This window comes from Physella acuta, unplaced genomic scaffold (assembly GCF_028476545.2).
Source record: "Physella acuta isolate Inbredline_101_S28 unplaced genomic scaffold, ASM2847654v3 ptg000688l, whole genome shotgun sequence".
Lineage (NCBI taxonomy): Eukaryota > Metazoa > Mollusca > Gastropoda > Physidae > Physella > Physella acuta.
Genome location: NW_026732207.1, coordinates 180,908 through 202,186, shown reverse-complemented (window position 1 = coordinate 202,186; position 21,279 = coordinate 180,908). Strand labels below are relative to the sequence as shown.

General features: G+C 38.8%; 1 protein-coding gene across 1 annotated transcript in view; it reads right to left on the bottom strand.

The window, feature by feature from the left end:
- LOC131949304 (sushi, von Willebrand factor type A, EGF and pentraxin domain-containing protein 1) overlaps window positions 1-21,279 on the bottom strand; it is a 49,759-nt gene that overhangs the window by 17,792 nt on the left and 10,688 nt on the right. The window contains exons 8-23 of the mRNA XM_059311123.1: window positions 20,899-21,097; window positions 19,838-19,989; window positions 18,657-18,831; window positions 16,582-16,736; window positions 15,351-15,507; window positions 13,739-13,948; window positions 13,072-13,248; window positions 12,288-12,473; window positions 11,507-11,689; window positions 10,431-10,562; window positions 9,530-9,724; window positions 3,946-4,125; window positions 3,234-3,437; window positions 1,539-1,736; window positions 652-837; window positions 9-245 (exon numbers count right to left, since the gene is read on the bottom strand). Coding sequence (XP_059167106.1) covers window positions 9-245; window positions 652-837; window positions 1,539-1,736; window positions 3,234-3,437; window positions 3,946-4,125; window positions 9,530-9,724; window positions 10,431-10,562; window positions 11,507-11,689; window positions 12,288-12,473; window positions 13,072-13,248; window positions 13,739-13,948; window positions 15,351-15,507; window positions 16,582-16,736; window positions 18,657-18,831; window positions 19,838-19,989; window positions 20,899-21,097 — 2,926 coding nt within the window. The remainder of the gene's footprint in view (window positions 1-8; window positions 246-651; window positions 838-1,538; window positions 1,737-3,233; window positions 3,438-3,945; window positions 4,126-9,529; window positions 9,725-10,430; window positions 10,563-11,506; window positions 11,690-12,287; window positions 12,474-13,071; window positions 13,249-13,738; window positions 13,949-15,350; window positions 15,508-16,581; window positions 16,737-18,656; window positions 18,832-19,837; window positions 19,990-20,898; window positions 21,098-21,279) is intronic.

Here is a 21,279-nt window from a genome sequence, read left to right as displayed (position 1 = left end):
CTCCTCACCTTTCAAATAAATCGTAAACTCGCAGTCCACTGATTGGCTAAAATTGTGTGGATCATAAGCCTGAAATTTGATTGTTGTGTCATTTGATATGACAGCCACGCCAGAGGGTGGTCCTGACTTCAGCATATAGCAAGAATGTACAGAGTTGTCTGTTACTTTTGGGGGGTCATAGGTTATGGTTTCATACAAGCTGAGTGACTTATCCTTTGGGCAGGTGATGGTTGGTTTCTGTGTGTCTGGAATTATTGTGGGAGTTTCACTTATACACTGCTCAAATTTAATCATGAAGAAAGCACACACAAAAGTAACCACCCGATTTCAAATTTTCAAAAATTTTCAAAAATGTGATATCATCTTATCATTGAAAGCAGACTTTGATAAACTCAAGCGCAACATAAAAAAGTATGTGAAAATACAATTTCAGAACTGAAAGCAAAGTTTAAATCATAAAGAATCAATTTTAAAAAAGTATAATTATACAAATAAAATTTCAGCAACTAGTTGTTGACTTCTTAAGGAATTATCCTGTGGTTTATTTAAATTCTTCATGTGCTGCAGTTTTAATACTATGGGTGAAATTTATTCACAACCATTTAATTTTGTAAGGAAATATTTAATGAAAAATATAAACTAGAGACATACCAACACATAGTGGTGCCTCCCCACTCCACTTAGCTGTTCCATTGTGGAACTCACAGATCAGGTGTGTCCGTTCAGCCGTGTAGTTTGTCTGTTCGCACTCGTAGGTCACCACCTGGTCAACCTCATAGCTTGTATTTACAATCTGCCTTGTCCCTGCCTTGGTGCCTGGGTCTCCACAGCTATGACCTTTATAAGTACATTTATGATTTGTTAGTGGTGGGGGATAGAGGGAAAGGGTGACTAGGCTGCAGGCGGGGGCCAATAGAATTTTAAATGGGCTGGAAAATATATTAGGTTTTTTTATGATATTGACTTAGTCCTCTTTACTCCTTGTGAAGCATAGCGCCTCAACAATAACTTTCATTTTGTGTTTTATAGACAGGTATATATCCTTGTGATTAAATAACTGTAGGGACTAAAGATATTTTTGAGAAAGTGCCCTAGTCAAGTTTAAACACAACCAGGTATAAAAATAATGAAAATAAACTGAAATTATTTTATGTCAGAAGTTACACATATTACATTGTATTTATTTTCTAATTCAACTTGTATAAAGCTGACAACAATGTGGGACCATCTCTTATTTCTATGCCAGGGTCATATTCTTCTGCTCTATAGAAACTTTACTTTTAAGATTACAGTAAATGGCAAAGATCTTGTTCAAATTCAACCCACCTTTGCAGATAAAAATGTAAAATAACCAGGTGTCATTCAAATAAAACCCACCTATCTGGGTAAACATAACTAGGTATAGTACAAACACAACCCAACTATGCATGTAAGGATAACTAGTATCATACAAACACAACCCACCTACCTAGATAAGAATGTAAGCACATCGCACCATTACAGGTAAGGATAACTAGTATAGTACAAGCAGAACCCACCTATGCAGGTAAGACTGTTGTAGCCCCAGATGCCGTTGCTCTGACACTCAACTGTAGTGTTGCCCAGTGAGGAATTCCCCCTGAGTTTAAATCCTTTCTCACTGTTACACTTAAACTCAAACTGGCTTCCATACGTTGTGTTAGCGGGCCTGTCAACAACAGCGCCAGGAATGTTCCAGACCTCGCCACAGTCCACCTCTAGAACAAATAAACATTTCTCTGATATCAACAAATAGAAAAACAAATGTTTACTTTAACACTTGCCCTGACTGCACAGAGCCTTATTTGTCTGAGAATAATTTTCAGGTTGGGTCTGTAAAATAATTGTAGTGTTGTTACATTTATTAATTGTGTACCTATCTAGTCTGTAAAAAAAACTGCTGTGCTGTTACTTTTTATTGTGTAAATATCTAGTTTTTAAAAAATTGTAGTGTTGCTACTTTTATTAATTGCGTAACTATCTAGTCTGTAAAAAAAACTGCTGTGCTGTTACTTTTTATTGTGTAAATATCTAGTTTTTAAAAAATTGTAGTGTTGCTACTTTTATTAATTGCGTAACTATCTAGTCTGTAAAAAAATTGTTGTGTGGTTACTTTAAATTGTGTAACTATCTAGTCTTAAAAAAAATTATAGTGTTGTTTCTTTTTATTGTGCAAAGATCTAGTTTTTAAAAAATTGTTGTGTTGTCACTTTTAATTGTGTAACTATCAAGTTTTGAAAAAAAATTGTAGTGTCGTTACCTTTGTTAATTGTGTAACTATCTAGCCTTGAAAAAATGGTGTGTTGTTACTTTTAATTGTATAACTATCTAGTCTTTTAAAAATTGTTTTGTTGTTACTTTTTATATTGAGTAACTATCTAGTCTTTAAAAAATTGTTGTGTTGTTACTTTTAATTGTGTAACTATCTAGTCAAATGGTAGTATGGATGAGCAATAGCCCCAAAATCTCTGGTTTGTATCAATTCCATGGGATGACCCTGAGTCCACTTAACTCTGATACTAGCTTGACTTGTTTGGGGAAAATAAAGAAAGCCCAGGCATAAATCTGACCACATAAACCACTTTATATTCTAAAAAGAAATGCTAATCATTTGTACTATAGATCATCCTGTCCAATAAAGAACAGGACAGTTTTTTTGAGTAATAATATTAGTAATTATAAGCTTTTCCCATTCGTGCCCAAGAGGCAGGTGGAGTAGAGTTTATCTGTTTCAGTGACCTGGGCATATAAAGGGACAGTGTGGTCAGCATTATGCCAAGCCGCCTTAATTTTCTCTAACATGAGTTAGGTACCCATCAGAGCTGGGAGAACTCAGGGACATTCTACTGACTTGAACCTGGATTCAAACTCCAGACTTTAACGTTAGCAGTCTAGTGCTCTACCGCTAAGCCACATCATCCCATATAATATATTACTGATGGCTTCTGATTGTTTTGAGCTAAATTACTAGAGTCATTAATTGAGCAAATAATTATTTAATAAATCATATGCTAAAAAATGGTTAGAGGTAAACTGAACTTACTGTTCCTTTACTGCATCACTACTTAATTTAATATGAGCAGGCAATTATTTAATAACATTTCTCAGAATCAATATCATTGTTAATTATTCTAAAATCCCTGCAGAATTTTCATTGTTAAAATTGTTTTAGTAGCATTCAGGGTTGTTTATAACTTCAAAACTGAATACTTTACCTGGACAGGTAGGGTTATCTCCCTGCAACTCAAAAGCCCCTGTCCTGTTTGGTGCACAGAAGAGTGTCTTGTTAACAGTTTCACTGCTGTGCTTTGTGCGGCAGATGATGACCAGTTCTTCTCCTGGTTCCAGCCTTGTTTTTCCATCTGGGATTCTGCCAGCCTCAAGGTCACTCTTGGGAGGAATGTCGTCGCAATACATTTCTGGTATAAACCGAATTAAATTTTATATTTTTGCAATGACTGTCACCAGAGAAATATAACAAATCAAAAATACACCCAGCTTAGCTAAATGAACTAATATCATAAATCATGATAAACTAACAACAACAAAATATTTATAGTTATTAAGTTATAACTGAAATTATTTATACTATACAGAAAAATTTAGGAAACAAAATTATCTGATTTGATAATTAACACATTAAACTAGTAGTTTAATGTGTTAAAGTACAGATAATGGTAAAACTTGTCAAAAGTATGGACAACTTTTAATGTTAAATACAGTTGTACAAAATATTGATAAAAATTTTATATATATATATATATTTTAAGAGAGAGTGGAGGATTATGAGGGTTTAACCAACAATTTCCATATCGGAACATTAGAATAAATTAACATAAGTACAAATATTGATAAAATTGCAACATCTTATTCAGATTTTTAAAAAAACAATCACCAAAGTAAAAAAGACATGGAACAAAATCTTACCTTTACAGGTTGGAACTTGTGTCCAGCTGTTGTTGCCCAAACATCTGACACTAGATGGACCTTCAATCTTAAAGCCAAATTCACAAGCTACGGCAACAGTTTCATTGTAGACAAAGCGAGACCTTTTGGTCAGGAAGGTCCCATTTAATGGCTGGTCAGGTGTGTTGTCACACACAGTGTCTGCAGACAGGTGGAGTGAACAGTTAATAGAATTGTTTTAACAACAGCACATGGAGGATTTAATTCTTTTTTTATTAGGCAAAGTCTAAAGACACAGGTGTGAAAACAGATGTAATTACCAGGTGTGATAACCGGACACACATGTGAATACCAGATAGACATATATGATAAGCACGGGCATGAAAAATTCATAGACACAGGTGGGAAACAGACAGGTGTGATACAGACAGGTGTGATACAGACAGGTGTGATACAGACATGTGTGATACAGACATGTGTGATACAGACATGTGTGATACAGACAGATGTGATACAGACGGGTGTGCTACAGACAGGTGTGATACAGACAGGTGTGATACAGACAGGTGTGCTACAGACAGGTGTGATACAGACAGGTGTGATACAGACAGGTGTGATACAGACAGGTGTGATACAGACAGGTGTGCTACAGACAGGTGTGATACAGACATGTGTGATACAGACACAGGTGTGATACAGACAGGTGTGATACAGACAGGTGTGCTACAGACAGGTGTGATACAGACAGGTGTGATACACACACAGGTGTGATACAGACATGTGTGATACAGACAGGTGTGATACAGACAGGTGTGATACAGACACAGGTGTGATACAGACATGTGTGATACAGACAGGTGTGATACAGACAGGTGTGATACAGACAAGTGTGATACAGAGAGGTGTGATACAGACACAGGTGTTATAAATTACAGACAGGTGTGATACAGACAGGTGTGCTACAGACAGGTGTGATACAGACAGGTGTGATACAGACAGGTGTGATACAGACATGTGTGATACAGACAGGTGTGATACAGACAGGTGTGATACAGACAGGTGTGATACAGAGAGGTGTGATACAGACACAGGTGTTATAAATTACAGACAGGTGTGATACAGACAGGTGTGCTACAGACAGGTGTGATACAGACAGGTGTGATACAGACAGGTGTGATACAGACAGGTGTGATACAGACAGGTGTGATACAGACATGTGTGATACAGACAGGTGTGATACAGACAGGTGTGATACAGACAGGTGTGATATAGACAGGTGTGATACAGACAGGTGTGATACAGACAGGTGTGATACAGACATGTGCTACAGACAGGTGTGCTACAGACAGGAGTGCTACAGACAGGTGTGCTACAGACAGGTGTGCTACAGACAGGGGTGATACAGCCAGGTGTGATACAGACAGGTGTGATACAGACAGGAGTGATACAGACAGGTGTGATACAGACAGGTGTGATACAGACAGGTGTGATACAGACAGGTTGCTACAGACAGGTGTGATACAGACAGGTGTGCTACAGACAGGTGTGATACAGACAGGTGTGATACAGACAGGTGTGATACAGACAGATGTGATGCAGACAGGTGTGCAACAGACAGGTGTGATACAGACAGGTGTGCTACAGACAGGTGTGATACAGACAGGTGTGATACAGACAGATGTGATACAGACAGGTGTGCTACAGACAGGTGTGCTACAGACAGGTGTGATACAGACAGGTGTGATACAGACAGGTGTGCTACAGACAGGTGTGCTACAGACAGGTGTGATACAGACAGGTGTGATACAGACAGATGTGATGCAGACAGGTGTGATGCAGACAGGTGTGATGCAGACAGGTGTGATACAGACAGGTGTGATACAGACAGGTGTGATACAGACAGGTGTGATACAGACACAGGTGTGATACAGACATGTGTGATACAGACAGGTGTGATACAGACAGGTGTGATACAGACACAGGTGTTATAAATTACAGACAGGTGTGATACAGACAGGTGTGATACAGACATGTGTGCTACAGACATGTGTGATACAGACAGGTGTGATACAGACAGGTGTGCTACAGACAGGTGTGCTACAGACAGGTGTGATACAGACAGATGTGATACAGACAGGTGTGATACAGACAGGTGTGATACAGACAGGTGTGATACAGACAGGTGTGATACAGACATGTGATACAGACATGTGTGATACAGACAGGTGTGATACAGACAGGTGTGATACAGACAGGTGTGATATAGACAGGTGTGATACAGACAGGTGTGATACAGACAGATGTGATACAGACAGGTGTGATATAGACAGGTGTGATACAGACAGGTGTGATACAGACAGATGTGATACAGACAGATGTGATACAGACAGGTGTGATACAGACAGGTGTGATACAGACAGGTGTGATACAGACAGGTGTGATACAGACAGGTGTGATACAGACAGATGTGATACAGACAGGTGTGATACAGACACAGGTGTTATAAATTACAGACAGGTGTGCTACAGACAGGTGTGCTACAGACAGGTGTGATACAGACAGGTGTGCTACAGACAGGTGTGCTACAGACAGGTGTGATACAGACACAGGTGTTATAAATTACAGACAGGTGTGATACAGACAGGTGTGATACAGACAGGTGTGCTACAGACAGGTGTGATACAGACAGGTGTGCTACAGACAGGTGTGATACAGACATGTGTGCTACAGACAGGCGTGATACAGACAGGTGTGATACAGACAGGTGTGATACAGACAGGTGTGATACAGAGAGGTGTGATACAGACACAGGTGTTATAAATTACAGACAGGTGTGATACAGACAGGTGTGCTACAGACAGGTGTGATACAGACAGGTGTGATACAGACAGGTGTGATACAGACATGTGTGATACAGACAGGTGTGATACAGACAGGTGTGATACAGACAGGTGTGATACAGAGAGGTGTGATACAGACACAGGTGTTATAAATTACAGACAGGTGTGATACAGACAGGTGTGCTACAGACAGGTGTGATACAGACAGGTGTGATACAGACAGGTGTGATACAGACAGGTGTGATACAGACAGGTGTGATACAGACAGGTGTGATACAGACATGTGTGATACAGACAGGTGTGATACAGACAGGTGTGATACAGACAGGTGTGATATAGACAGGTGTGATACAGACAGGTGTGATACAGACAGGTGTGATACAGACAGGTGTGATACAGACAGGTGTGATACAGACATGTGCTACAGACAGGTGTGATACAGACAGGTGTGATACAGACAGGTGTGATACAGACATGTGCTACAGACAGGTGTGCTACAGACAGGAGTGCTACAGACAGGTGTGCTACAGACAGGTGTGCTACAGACAGGGGTGATACAGACAGGTGTGATACAGACAGGTGTGATACAGACAGGTGTGATACAGACAGGTGTGATACAGACAGGTGTGATACAGACAGGTGTGATACAGACAGGTTGCTACAGACAGGTGTGATACAGACAGGTGTGCTACAGACAGGTGTGATACAGACAGGTGTGATACAGACAGGTGTGATACAGACAGATGTGATGCAGACAGGTGTGCTACAGACAGGTGTGATACAGACAGGTGTGCTACAGACAGGTGTGATACAGACAGGTGTGATACAGACAGATGTGATACAGACAGGTGTGCTACAGACAGGTGTGCTACAGACAGGTGTGATACAGACAGGTGTGATACAGACAGGTGTGCTACAGACAGGTGTGCTACAGACAGGTGTGATACAGACAGGTGTGATACAGACAGATGTGATGCAGACAGGTGTGATGCAGACAGGTGTGATGCAGACAGGTGTGATACAGACAGGTGTGATACAGACAGGTGTGATACAGACAGGTTGCTACAGACATGTGTGATACAGACAGGTGTGATACAGACAGGTGTGCTACAGACAGGTGTGCTACAGACAGGTGTGATACAGACAGGTGTGATACAGACAGGTGTGCTACAGACAGGTGTGATACAGACAGGTGTGCTACAGACAGGTGTGATACAGACATGTGATACAGACATGTGTGATACAGACAGGTGTGATACAGACAGGTGTGATACAGACAGGTGTGATACAGAGAGGTGTGATACAGACACAGGTGTTATAAATTACAGACAGGTGTGATACAGACAGGTGTGCTACAGACAGGTGTGATACAGACAGGTGTGATACAGACAGGTGTGATACAGACATGTGTGATACAGACAGGTGTGATACAGACAGGTGTGATACAGACAGGTGTGATACAGAGAGGTGTGATACAGACACAGGTGTTATAAATTACAGACAGGTGTGATACAGACAGGTGTGCTACAGACAGGTGTGATACAGACAGGTGTGATACAGACAGGTGTGATACAGACAGGTGTGATACAGACAGGTGTGATACAGACATGTGTGATACAGACAGGTGTGATACAGACAGGTGTGATACAGACAGGTGTGATATAGACAGGTGTGATACAGACAGGTGTGATACAGACAGGTGTGATACAGACAGGTGTGATACAGACAGGTGTGATACAGACATGTGCTACAGACAGGTGTGATACAGACAGGTGTGATACAGACAGGTGTGATACAGACATGTGCTACAGACAGGTGTGCTACAGACAGGAGTGCTACAGACAGGTGTGCTACAGACAGGTGTGCTACAGACAGGGGTGATACAGACAGGTGTGATACAGACAGGTGTGATACAGACAGGTGTGATACAGACAGGTGTGATACAGACAGGTGTGCTACAGACAGGTGTGATACAGACAGGTGTGCTACAGACAGGTGTGATACAGACAGGTGTGCTACAGACAGGCGTGATACAGACAGGTGTGATACAGACAGGTGTGATACAGACAGATGTGATGCAGACAGGTGTGCTACAGACAGGTGTGATACAGACAGGTGTGCTACAGACAGGTGTGATACAGACAGGTGTGATACAGACAGGTGTGATATAGACAGGTGTGATACAGACAGGTGTGATACAGACAGATGTGATACAGACAGGTGTGATATAGACAGGTGTGATACAGACAGGTGTGATACAGACAGATGTGATACAGACAGATGTGATACATACAGGTGTGATACAGACAGGTGTGATACAGACAGTGTGATACAGACAGGTGTGATACAGACAGGTGTGATACAGACAGATGTGATACAGACAGGTGTGATACAGACACAGGTGTTATAAATTACAGACAGGTGTGCTACAGACAGGTGTGATACAGACAGGTGTGATACAGACAGGTGTGCTACAGACAGGTGTGCTACAGACAGGTGTGATACAGACACAGGTGTTATAAATTACAGACAGGTGTGATACAGACAGGTGTGATACAGACAGGTGTGCTACAGACAGGTGTGATACAGACAGGTGTGCTACAGACAGGTGTGATACAGACATGTGTGATACAGACAGGCGTGATACAGACAGGTGTGATACAGACAGGTGTGATACAGACAGGTGTGATACAGACACAGGTGTTATAAATTACAGACAGGTGTGATACAGACAGGTGTGATACAATCAGGTATGATAAACTTACAGACACAGGTGTGGTTGATGTGGTACTTGTGATCAGGCTCCGAGCCATCCTCAGCCTGAGGGAGAAAGTATCCATTTGTCCCATTCTGGGTGTAGAGTTCAAAACCATCTGGGTCACAGGAACACTTGTATGACCCAACCAGGTTGTGGCAGTGCTGACCACAGTAGCTGGTGTTCTCTTCACATTCATCAATATCTGGTCAACATTATTGATTACATAGGTCAATATCTGGTCAAAGGTATTGATTACATAGGTCAATATCTGGTCAAAGAGTATTGATTACATAGGTCAATATCTGGTCAAAGAGTATTGATTACATAGGTCAATATCTGATCAAAGGTATTGATTACATAGGTCAATATCTGATCAAAGGTATTGACTACATAGGTCAATATCTGGTCAAAGGTATTGATTATATTGATCAATATCTAATCAAATTTTTTTATTACATTGGTCAATATCTGATCAAAGGTATTGATTACATAGGTCAATATATTGATTATACTGATCAATATATGATCAAAGGTATTGAGTACATTGATCAATATCTGATCAAAGTGTTAGATAACATTGGTCATTATCTGATCAAAGGTATTGATTTTTTTAGTCAATATCTAATCAAAAGTCCTGATTACATTGGTCAATATCTGATCAAAGGTATTGACTAAATTGTATTGATGAAATTTCATTCATTATTATCTGATCTTAGATATAGATAATATTCATTCAACTGCCAAGATATCTTTTTTACAAGCTTTTATTTAACTCACTTCCTTTGTCGTCAGTCTGATGTTATTTTTAAAATTCCTGCTAAAAAAATGTAATTAAGTGTTTAGGACCCTGACTATTATCCACATGAAATAAACAAAAGTTAAATGAATGACTCAATCTCTCTAGATACCTGTGCAGGTGTAGGAGCTTTGCTCTAATTGATAACCATCTTTGCAGTTGCAGGTGTAAAAGCCAATGGTGTTTTCACAAGTCTGAGTGGTGGTGTTACAGTTGTGTGTCTCATTTAAACATTCATCAATATCTGAAAATATGTGTTTCTCATTTAAACATTCATCAATATCTGAAAATATATGTTTCTCATTTAAACATTCATCAATATCTGAAAATATATGTTTCTCATTTAAACATTCATCAACATCTGAAAATATGTGTTTCTCATTTAAACATTCATCAATATCTGAAAATATGTGTTTCTCATTTAAGCATTCATCAATATCTGAACATATGTGTTTCTCATTTAAACATTAAATAATATCTGAAAATATGTGTTTCTCATTTAAACATTCATCAATATCTGAAAATATGTGTTTCTCATTTAAACATTCATTAATATCTGAACATATGTGTTTCTCATTTACACACTCATCAATATCTGAAAATATGTGTTTCTCATTTAAACATGCATCAATATCAGATAATATGTGTTTCTCCTTTAAACATTCATTAATATCTGTAAACATATCTTTCTAATTTTTTCATTCAACAATATTTGAAAACATGTATTTCTCATTTTAACATTTATCAATATATGATAATATGTTTCTCTTATACATTCATCAATAATGAAAATATGTGTTTCTCATTTATACAATCATATTTCAAAATGTGTATTTCTCATTTTCACATTTATCAATATATAAAGATACGTGTTTCTCTAATACATTCAACAATGTATGAAAACATAGTGAAACCTAAATCTCATTTAATACACAGACATGACTTCTTTTTCACCTGCATGTAATTTTTAAAAATTCAAGTAATATTACCTACATACACCATTAACCTAACCACACATGTCATGACATTTCAGGACATCTACATGACATCTGATTTGCTCAACATGTCCTAAAACCCACCCCCATGACATCCAACCTACCAACACATGTCATGACATTTCAGGACATCTACACGACATTTGATTTGCTCAACATGTCCTAAAACCCACCCCCATGACATTCAACCTACCAACACATGTGTCATTCTGACTGAGTGTCCTGTTGGCTGTGCAAGAATGAATGACCTCTGGCGTGTTTGTCCTCTCCACCCAATAGCCAGGGTGACACTGAAGTGAGGCGCCGGCAAGAAACTCCACAGGCAACGAGGTATTGTAGGCACCATTTTCAACCGGTAGGAGGGGACAAGTCAACTCTGTGAAAACAAAACAAAAAACATTGTATTGTTGAAGCTGCACTGTGGGAATACCTACTTATAGCTGTGGGAATACCCACTAGTGCACTGGAAATGCCAACAGGTACACTGTGGAAATACCCTCTAGTGCACTGTGCGAATACCCACTTCTACAATGTGGGAATTACTTTCTCTGATGACCATATCTGTAAATTACTTTCTGTGACGAACTTACCTGTAAATTGCTCTCTGTGATGAGCTTATCTTAAATTACTTTCTGTGATGAGCTTACCTGTAAATTACTTTCTCTGATGAACTTACCTGTAAATTACTTTCTGTGATGAACTTACCTGTAAATTACTTGCTGTCATTCACTTACCTGTAAATTACTCTCTGTGATGAACTTACCTGTAAATTACTTTCTGTGATGAACTTACCTGTAAATTACTTTCTGCAATGAACTTACCTGTAGATCACCTGCTGTCATACACTTACCTCTGGATCCTCTGATGTCAATCATCTACGTACTTGTAGATCACCTCACTTGCTTGTATCTACACACCTCACCCCTCAGCCCAGGTGTAAAATAACCAATCTAACAAAACAAAATTCCACGTACTGCGACATGAAGGCACCACATGATTCCAGCTGCCGTTAGCCAGGCAGACAATCTGTTGAGATCCCAGCAGGTCAAACCCAGGAGAACATTCAAATTTTATAACAGTGCCAAAACTTCTGTTGGCATTCCTTATTTCTTCAGTGTTCCCAATGTTTTCAACATCAGTTAACTCTGGGCAAAGTTTTGCTGTTGAGTATTAAGAAGAATCCTTGTTATTTGATTGAAGAAAATTATTTTTAAAATAAAAACATGTTATAAGCATGGGCAGGGGGGGGGGTGATCAGTACCAAATTGTGATCAATTTTATTTATCATTAAAAAATGTTATTTCAATGTTTAAAAGGTAAAAATAATTCAAGTTGGCCATCTTCACCATGGCAATCGCGGGAGTTGTTTGGGCATTTTTAAAGTTATTTTTAAGCTTTTTTTTTTTTTTAAGGCGTAACTCTTTGAGTTTTAACTATATTCTAAATATGATAGTATTTGGTTTAGAAATTAGTATTTTGGCTGCTTTGATAATGATCACCCATGCCCATGCCCTTAAACAAGCAAAAAAAAAAAAATTGAAAGCCTTTACCATTAAAAACATTTGACCATTATTTTGTTTTGTTTTTGTTTGTTTTTTGCCAGTGATTTTTAACTTGAATGTCATGTCATTACAAACTCTAGTTGTATTTGAAATCAACCTTTTCTTTGACTAAACAAAAATCTGGTTTTTATACAAATTATATAGGCCTACCATTTGCAAGATTGTTCCTTTTATTAATTAAAAAAAAATTAAGTACCTTCACAGGTGGGTGGAGTGGACCAGCTGCCATTAGACAAACACTCCACTGTGTCCGATCCACTTAGGTTGAATCCACCATAGCATTCGTATGTGGCTTTAGCACCCAGGGATACGTTGGCACTGATATAGGTCAACTTGCCATTGTCTATAGGGGAGGGCACTCCACAGTACACAACTAAAGGGAGATAAATAGGACATGTGGGTTGTGTATTAGGATGGAGTGTAGCAGGGGAGAATATGACGTGGCATGACACAGACAGGCCAAAACAGAGGTAGACCAAGACAAAAATTAAGAGACAGACCATGATGAACTGACATACAAAGACAAAAAGATCAAGACAGACCACAGCACATAAAGACTATGACAAAGACATAGCAAGACAAACATACCATGATAAAGACAAACATACCATGACAAAGACAAACATACCATAGCAAAGAGAAACATACCATGACAAAGACACACATACCATGACAAAGACAAACATACTATGACAAAGACAAACATACCATGACAAAGACAAACATACCATGACAAAGACAAACATACCATGACAAAGACAAACATACTATGACAAAGACAAACATACCATGACATAGACCATGACAAAGACACACATACCATGACATAGACCATGACAAAGACACACAACAAGACACATTACCTTGACATGTGGGCAGTCGTGTCAGGCTGTTGGAGCCCCAGTACCAGTTACCCCCCAGCTTACACTCCGCCTCTAGTGTGCTGTTGCTGTTGTACTCCTCTTGAACAAACGTGTACCCCGTGGCGCAGGTGATGCTTACCTTGTAGCTCTCACCCCCCTCCCTACCCTGGGGACTGACCTCCAAGTTAGGTGAGTTCAGATCACTGCAATCTATAAGTAGATGGGACCAACTTTATTTTAGGGGTTGATATGTCATTATACATCTTCAACAATTTTTGTCAAAAGATTAGCTTAACATTAGTTTAATATTAGCTTGATAATGGTTTAACATTAGTGTAACTCTGGTTTAATATTGGCTTAACATAAGCAGTACATTGGTTTAACAATAATTTAACATTTGCTCAACACTGGTTTAACATTAGTGTAACACTGGTTTAATATTGGTTTAACATAAGCCTTACATTGGTTTAACATTAGCATAACATAAGCACTTGATTTAACAATGGTTTAACCATAGCATAAGATTCAATAAACATAAAATAATTACCAGTATGAAGTGCTATTGAAACTATTGATGACATCCTTATCAGGAGATAGAGGACATTGGTAGATGTCAGGAGCTACTCAGTAAACACTTAGGTACTCAGTACACACTTAGGTACTCAGTACACACTTAAGTACTCAGTACAGTACACTTAGGTACTCAGTACACACTTAGGTACTCAGTACACATTCAGGTACTCAGTACACACTTCAGTACTCGGTACACATGCAGGTACTCAGTACACTTAGATACTCAGTACACATTCAGGTACTCAGTACACACTTAAGTACTCAGTACACACTTAGGTACTGATTAAGTACTTGCAGAGTCTGCATAAATAGGTAATCAGGGGACAAGCCAGAGGGGGGGGGGGGTGGGGGATAAAAGTAGTGTGATACATCCCTGGGTACCTGACAGGTCATGGGCAGGCAAGGGCATAAAATAATAAGCTCATAAAGGCTGATTCTCCCCAAGAAGTATTTATACCTCTGTAAATTAATTATTCTACTGCTAACATGGAGTATTTATTTATACCTCTAACTGTCACAAATGTGATTAATTCTACTGCTCATATGGGGGTATGTACAAGCTACATGTATGTACACAGTGTCACATGTACACATAATCATATGTATGGATATATTGTGTTACATGTGCAAATTATATATATGTACAAGCATAGGTACATGTGAATGTACACATTAATATGTAGACCTACATGTGTTTGCACACACTGTTTTATGTAGGCTACACACAAGATGGAATATACAGTCATTTGTACACATATATTTACACACATGCATGATTTAACATACATTGTTGCACACGGATGCATAAACTGTATTCCATGCTTGTACATACATGTATGTACACATTGTGTTACATGTACACACATGATGAACTGTACACAGTTATTTGTACACAAGTATGTATGCATCGTGTTAAATGTACATGCATTATTTAACATAGTTACACAAAGATGTACACACTACATGATCATGCATGTATGTACATATTGTGTTACATGTACACACCTGCATATCATACCATGTGCCATGTCAGACTGACCTGCCGATACGGCTCCCAGCAGCTTGCTGCCAGATGTGAGACCATATGACCTATAGACCATCACAACTGTGCTGGACAGCCCCAGATGACTGACTTTGTTTCCAGTGCTTCCATTCACTGTGACAACAGGCGCCCCACCAACCTTCCCATCATACAGCTGCAGGATATGAATTTTTTTTTTAAATTAGAATCAAATGTTAGAATTTTGTCAGCTTAATGTTAAAAAGTAAAGGTAAAGTTCCCTCTAAACATGACCGTCTATGGGGCAAGTGAGTCCACCTGTTTCTGTGACCTTTGGCATATGCAGGGATAGTGTGGTCAACACTATGCCCAGCTGCCAGTATTTTCCCTAACATGAGTTATTTACCCATCAGAGCTGGGTGGAATGAGGGACTGTCTACTGACTTCAACCTGAATTCAAACGAATGGATCAGCAGTCTAGCTTTCTATCGCTTGATCACACCCTCTCAACACAATGTTAACCTTTTGTTAAATGGTTAAAAATAGGTGTCTCAATTTAAGAAAAGCAATGAAATTTTATTCTTGCAACAATTAAATTTAAGCAGGCTGTTCAAATTTTGACATGCTCAGCATACATTTTAACAATGTAAATATAAATTTGAACAATCCAAGGAATCATTACAAATGAGTACAGCTGCATAAATTCCAATATTATTGACACAAATACCAAATGTTGAAACTATGTTTGGTTCACATATATTAACTTGGATACTCACAAGGTTAATAGAACTTTTAATTTTGGCCTAGCAACTTGGTGAGGTAAAAAATCATTCATTCAAATAAAAACTAGTAGACTTACATGTTCTAAATATTTTTAAACCTTAACCAACTGTATAATTTATTTAGAATAATTTTGGAACATTTATTTAGAACAAAATTTAGGGACAGCGTGGCGTAGCTGCAGAGAGCTAGACTGCTAACCCAAGTCTCAAGTTCGAATACGGGTTCAGATCAGAGTAACGTCCCTGAGTCCACCCAGCTCTGACAGGTACTAACTTACTTTAGGGAAACAAAGGCGGCTGGGCATAGTGCTGACCACACTATCCCGAAGTCAATGAATCAGATGAACTCTGCTTTATCTGCCCCATGTGTCTTGGGCACGAGCGCGATTAAGAACAACTGTATAATTTAACATCTTGTGCAGCTGATGTCAGCTTGACCTGGCCCTCTCCAAAAGTGACCATCAACCTAAAAAAAATCAAAAACCTACTTGTAAAGAATCTTGTCCTAAAAACTGTATATCCTGCATATTGAGGCTGAAATTGGTGGGTTGTCTGTTCTTGATGGTCCACTCACACACAATGTTTTTACTCAAGTTGAGGAGCTCAAACCTCGCCTGCGTCAGCTCCATGCTGAAGTTGCAACCTGGGGAACAATTAAATTTTCTTTTGAGATTTGCTCAGGGTTTTTTCAGACCATTAGCTTGGAGCAGTAGCATAGCGATGGGAGGGGGGCGGGGGGGGACATATGTCCCCGGGCGCCGAGCTTAGGGGGCCCAAAATGGGTTGGAAAAATAAATTGAAAGGTTGAGGGGGGTGCAAATTGAAAGTTTGAGGGAGGGCGGGTGCAAATCAAAATCTTGAGGGGGGGGGGTGAAAATCGAAAGTTTGAGGGGGGGGTGCAAATCGAAAAGTTTGTCCCCGGGCGCCGGGAAGGGTCGCTACGCCTCTGGCTTGGAGAGTGGGGGGGTGAAGTGGGGGATCTTTTTAAATTCTTGGGAGATCAAATTTAAGAATGGTTGAATTTAATATTCTATCTATATTGTCTGGAGACAATAGGAAGGTGGATATGATTTGGGCCTCCCCCCCCCCATTACTGCTTGAGGTTTGCCTGAAAGAAACCCTACATTCGTCTTCATTGGATGTTTTACCAATCAGTAAAGTCATTTTGAGAGTTGGTTAACACAAGGATTATGTTCTCTGCTGGGTTTTATGTAGGCTACTTATTATATGCAATGGGTAGTCATAGTTTAAAACTCAATTCAACTGTGTTACAATTGCAGTAAGGATATATTTTTTATTTAGTTATCTTTCATGGGGTAAGGACTGGTTTATCATTCAGTTAGTCTAACAATCATGCAATACAGAAGGCCTTGGTTTTCATTTCTTATATTTTTACATTTTTACTAACAAAGGTCTCACTTGTATTCAGTAAATGCTAAATTGGTGTGATTCCTAAAAAAATATTTCAGAAATTCAATACAAAATTCTTTTGGTGGGTAAAATTTTTTCCAATATTGTGTTGTATGCACAGAATAACTTTTGTTGTTGATGTATGATACTAACTGGAAATTTTTAAAATAGCCAAGTAACTTTTGTGGAATTTATTGAGTCAAAGACTTACTTCAGGTATTGACCAAATCATTTTGTGTAAGGAGGTAATGATTGCCTCACAGTTTTTGACAAGTTCATTAATGTGTAGTGTTGGATTGTGGAGACTTACATGTGTTGACCACAGCATCAATGTTGTTACGGGTCAGTTGTAGGTTAGATTAGAATAGGCTAGAAAAGTCTAGAATGAGAGAAGAGGCGTGTGTGAGTTGAGTTAACTCCAGGGAGTTTAAGTATTGTTATCCCAAGGTCGAGTGCACGGATTGTGTTGACCACAGCATCAATGTAATGTTGGATTGTGTTGACCAAAGCATCAAGGTACTGTTGGATTGTGTTGACCAAAGCATCAATGTAATGTTGGATTGTGTTGACCACAGCATCAATGTAATGTTGGATTGTGTTGACCAAAGCATCAATGTACTGTTGGATTATGGATACCTACCTGTGTTGACCACAGCATAAATGAACTGTTGGATTGTGTTGACTACAGCATCAATGTACTGTTGGATTATGGATACCTACCTGTGTTGACCACAGCATCAATGTACTGTTGGATTATGGATACCTACCTGTGTTGACCACAGCATCAATGTACTGTTGGATTATGGATACCTACCTGTGTTGACCACAGCATCAATGTACTGTTGGATTATGGATACCTACCTGTGTTGACCAAAGCATCAAGGTACTGTTGGATTGTGTTGACCACAGCATCAAGGTACTGTTGGATTGTGTTGACCACAGCATCAATGTACTGTTGGATTGTGTTGACCACAGCATCAATGTACTGTTGGATTATGGATACCTACCTGTGTTGACCACAGCATCAATGTACTGTTGGATTATTTTGACCACAGTATCAATGTAATGTTGGATTGTGTTGACCACAGCATCAATGTACTGTTGGATTGTGTTGACCACAGCATCAATGTACTGTTGGATTATGGATACCTACCTGTGTTGACCACTGCATGAAGGTACTGTGCAGTGTTGGTCTGGACAGAGATGACCATAGAAGGTGAGCTGGATATGAAAAAGGCCCTCCCTGTACTGGGGTCACAGAGGGAAAATCCAACATTTGTTATGCTGATGCTGGACTTGTTTGCTAGATCAAAGGAGCTGTTGTGTATCTAAAAGAATAAGAAAAATCCAACATTTGTTATGCTGATGCTGGACTTGTTTGCTAGACTAAGATTGAAGGAGCTGTTGTGTATCTAAAAAAATAAGAAAAATCCAACATTTGTTATGCTGATGCTGGACTTGTTTGCTAGACTAAGATTGAAGGAGCTGTTGTGTATCTAAAAGAATAAGAAAAATCCAACATTTGTTATGCTGATGCTGGACTTGTTTGCTAGATCTAGATCAAAGGAGCTGTTGCGTATCTAAAAAAAAGAAAAATCCAACATTTGTTATGCTGATGCTGGACTTGTTTGCTAGACTAAGATTGAAGGAGCTGTTGTGTATCTAAAAGAATAAGAAAAATACAACATTTGGTTTGCTGGTGCTAGACTTGTTTTCTAGATCTAGATCAAAGGAGCTGTTGCGTATCTAAAAGAATAAGAAAAATCCAACATTTGTTATGCTGATGCTGGACTTGTTTGCTAGATCAAAGGAGCTGTTGCGTATCTAAAAGAATAAGAAAAATACAACATTTGTTATGCTGGTGCTGGTTTAGCATTGATTGAGTATTGACATGTAGTTTAGTTTAGTTAGCACCACTCTATACATGTAACCTAACTTACTATGTAAAGATGACTGTGGCATTAAATTATATAGCGCATCTAAAAGTCAACAGCTTACTCATCCATTAAATGCGAGAGTAGAGTTTTTTCCTACTCTGTCTAGAGTCTAGAGTACTCTCAACTCTCAACTCGACTACAGTCTGAAGCCTAAACTTGAAACTAAATTTTAAAAAACCAACTGCGGCAACAGGGAGTTATTAGTTAGGTTAGGCCCTTTTCTCTAACTTACTACTTGATAAACAATAACATAACACCATACTGATTGAGATACAGCAATACCAAATGTTGAGTATAAAAAAAACACTCGAGAAGCGGACTTTTCCCTGTGGTTTAAAAAACAATTATTTCATTTTTAAGTATGATTTAAGAAATTAATTTTTTAAAAATCACCAACCTCCAGTAGAATGGTCTCCCCTTCTTTAGCTTCGAGTGACCAGGTTTTTCTGTAACTCAGTGGCAAATTTGATGAGTTGTGGTGAGGGGAGTTAAATTCCCATGGGGTGCTTGTAACACGAATTGTTTGAACCGTCTTAGAAAGTTCATCATCTAAATACGAAAAAAAGTTGTGTAGTATGGTTAGCTTTAAACTAAAGCTAACCATACGACACAACTTTTTAAAAGTTTAATATGAAAAAATTAATATAAGGTAATTGTTAGCAGTATAAAAAAAATACTCCATTAAATAAAATCATGTTTCTTTCTGAAACTAACTAGACCTTTAGGTGACGTCCTTAAACAACGTCACGTTTTTTTGTTTTTTTTTTTGTTGTTTTTTTTTTACATTTTTTTTTCTTTGCCGGCTTTTTACCGACCCACTCTCTTAAAATGACGACCATTATCCAAATCTCTTTTTTCTTCATACGGGGACGTAACGAAGATTGACTAATTATTTTAAAAAATATTAATTGAGTTATTTCCCTTAGAACGCAAAAAAAAACTTAATAGTCTGGGTCACATAGATTCACTGCTCCATTTTCCAAACAGTTCATTAAAATTGTTTTGGGGTCATTCATAAATGACGTCACGCTTATTTTTTGACGATTTTTACCTCAACCCTCCCCTGCGCCACACATCGTCACAAAAAGCCAGACACACCCCCCCCCCCCCCTAAAAAGGCAATGTTTGAAAACTAGTTTTAGCCGTTATTTCGCGTTTTAGAAAACTGTTTTAAAAAATTGTAATAGGAGTTGATTTAAAAAATATTCCATGTTGACAGATTTCAGACAAGATGTTAGAAAATATCGTATTTTAAGAAAAATTCAACTGCAATTTTGAGGTGGGGTGGGTTGTAGGCTGAGGTGTGACGTCATTTTAGGGGGGGGGGGGGGAGGTCGGGCTTTATGTGACGATGTGTGACGGAGGGGAGGTAAAAATCGTCAAAAAAAGCATAAGGTCATTTATGGATGACCACTTATAGATAGCAATAATCTTTGGTTTGCTGAAGCTGACAAATACCTGGTTCCCATTTAGCTGCGAATCCACTGGCCACATCGGTTGATCGAAAGACGACAATCAAAAAATGGTTGACGCCAAACACCGTCTTGGGCATGTCGTTGCTGCGTATTTGTCCTACCAATTGGCTTGTTTTGATGGAAGGTCCGCCCGAGTAGATCAGTAGCGTGTCGACGCCTGCTTGTATGTGTATTGCCGTAAACTAAAGAGACAGTGAATTGTTTTTTTTTCATTGACTTGACGTTGACATGGTTATCGCTTCTGACAACTAAAGCCTAGAGCGAACACAACACCACACATAACCTACAACTAACACAACACCACACATAACCTACAACTAAAACATCACCACACATAACCTACAGCTAACACAACAACGCACAT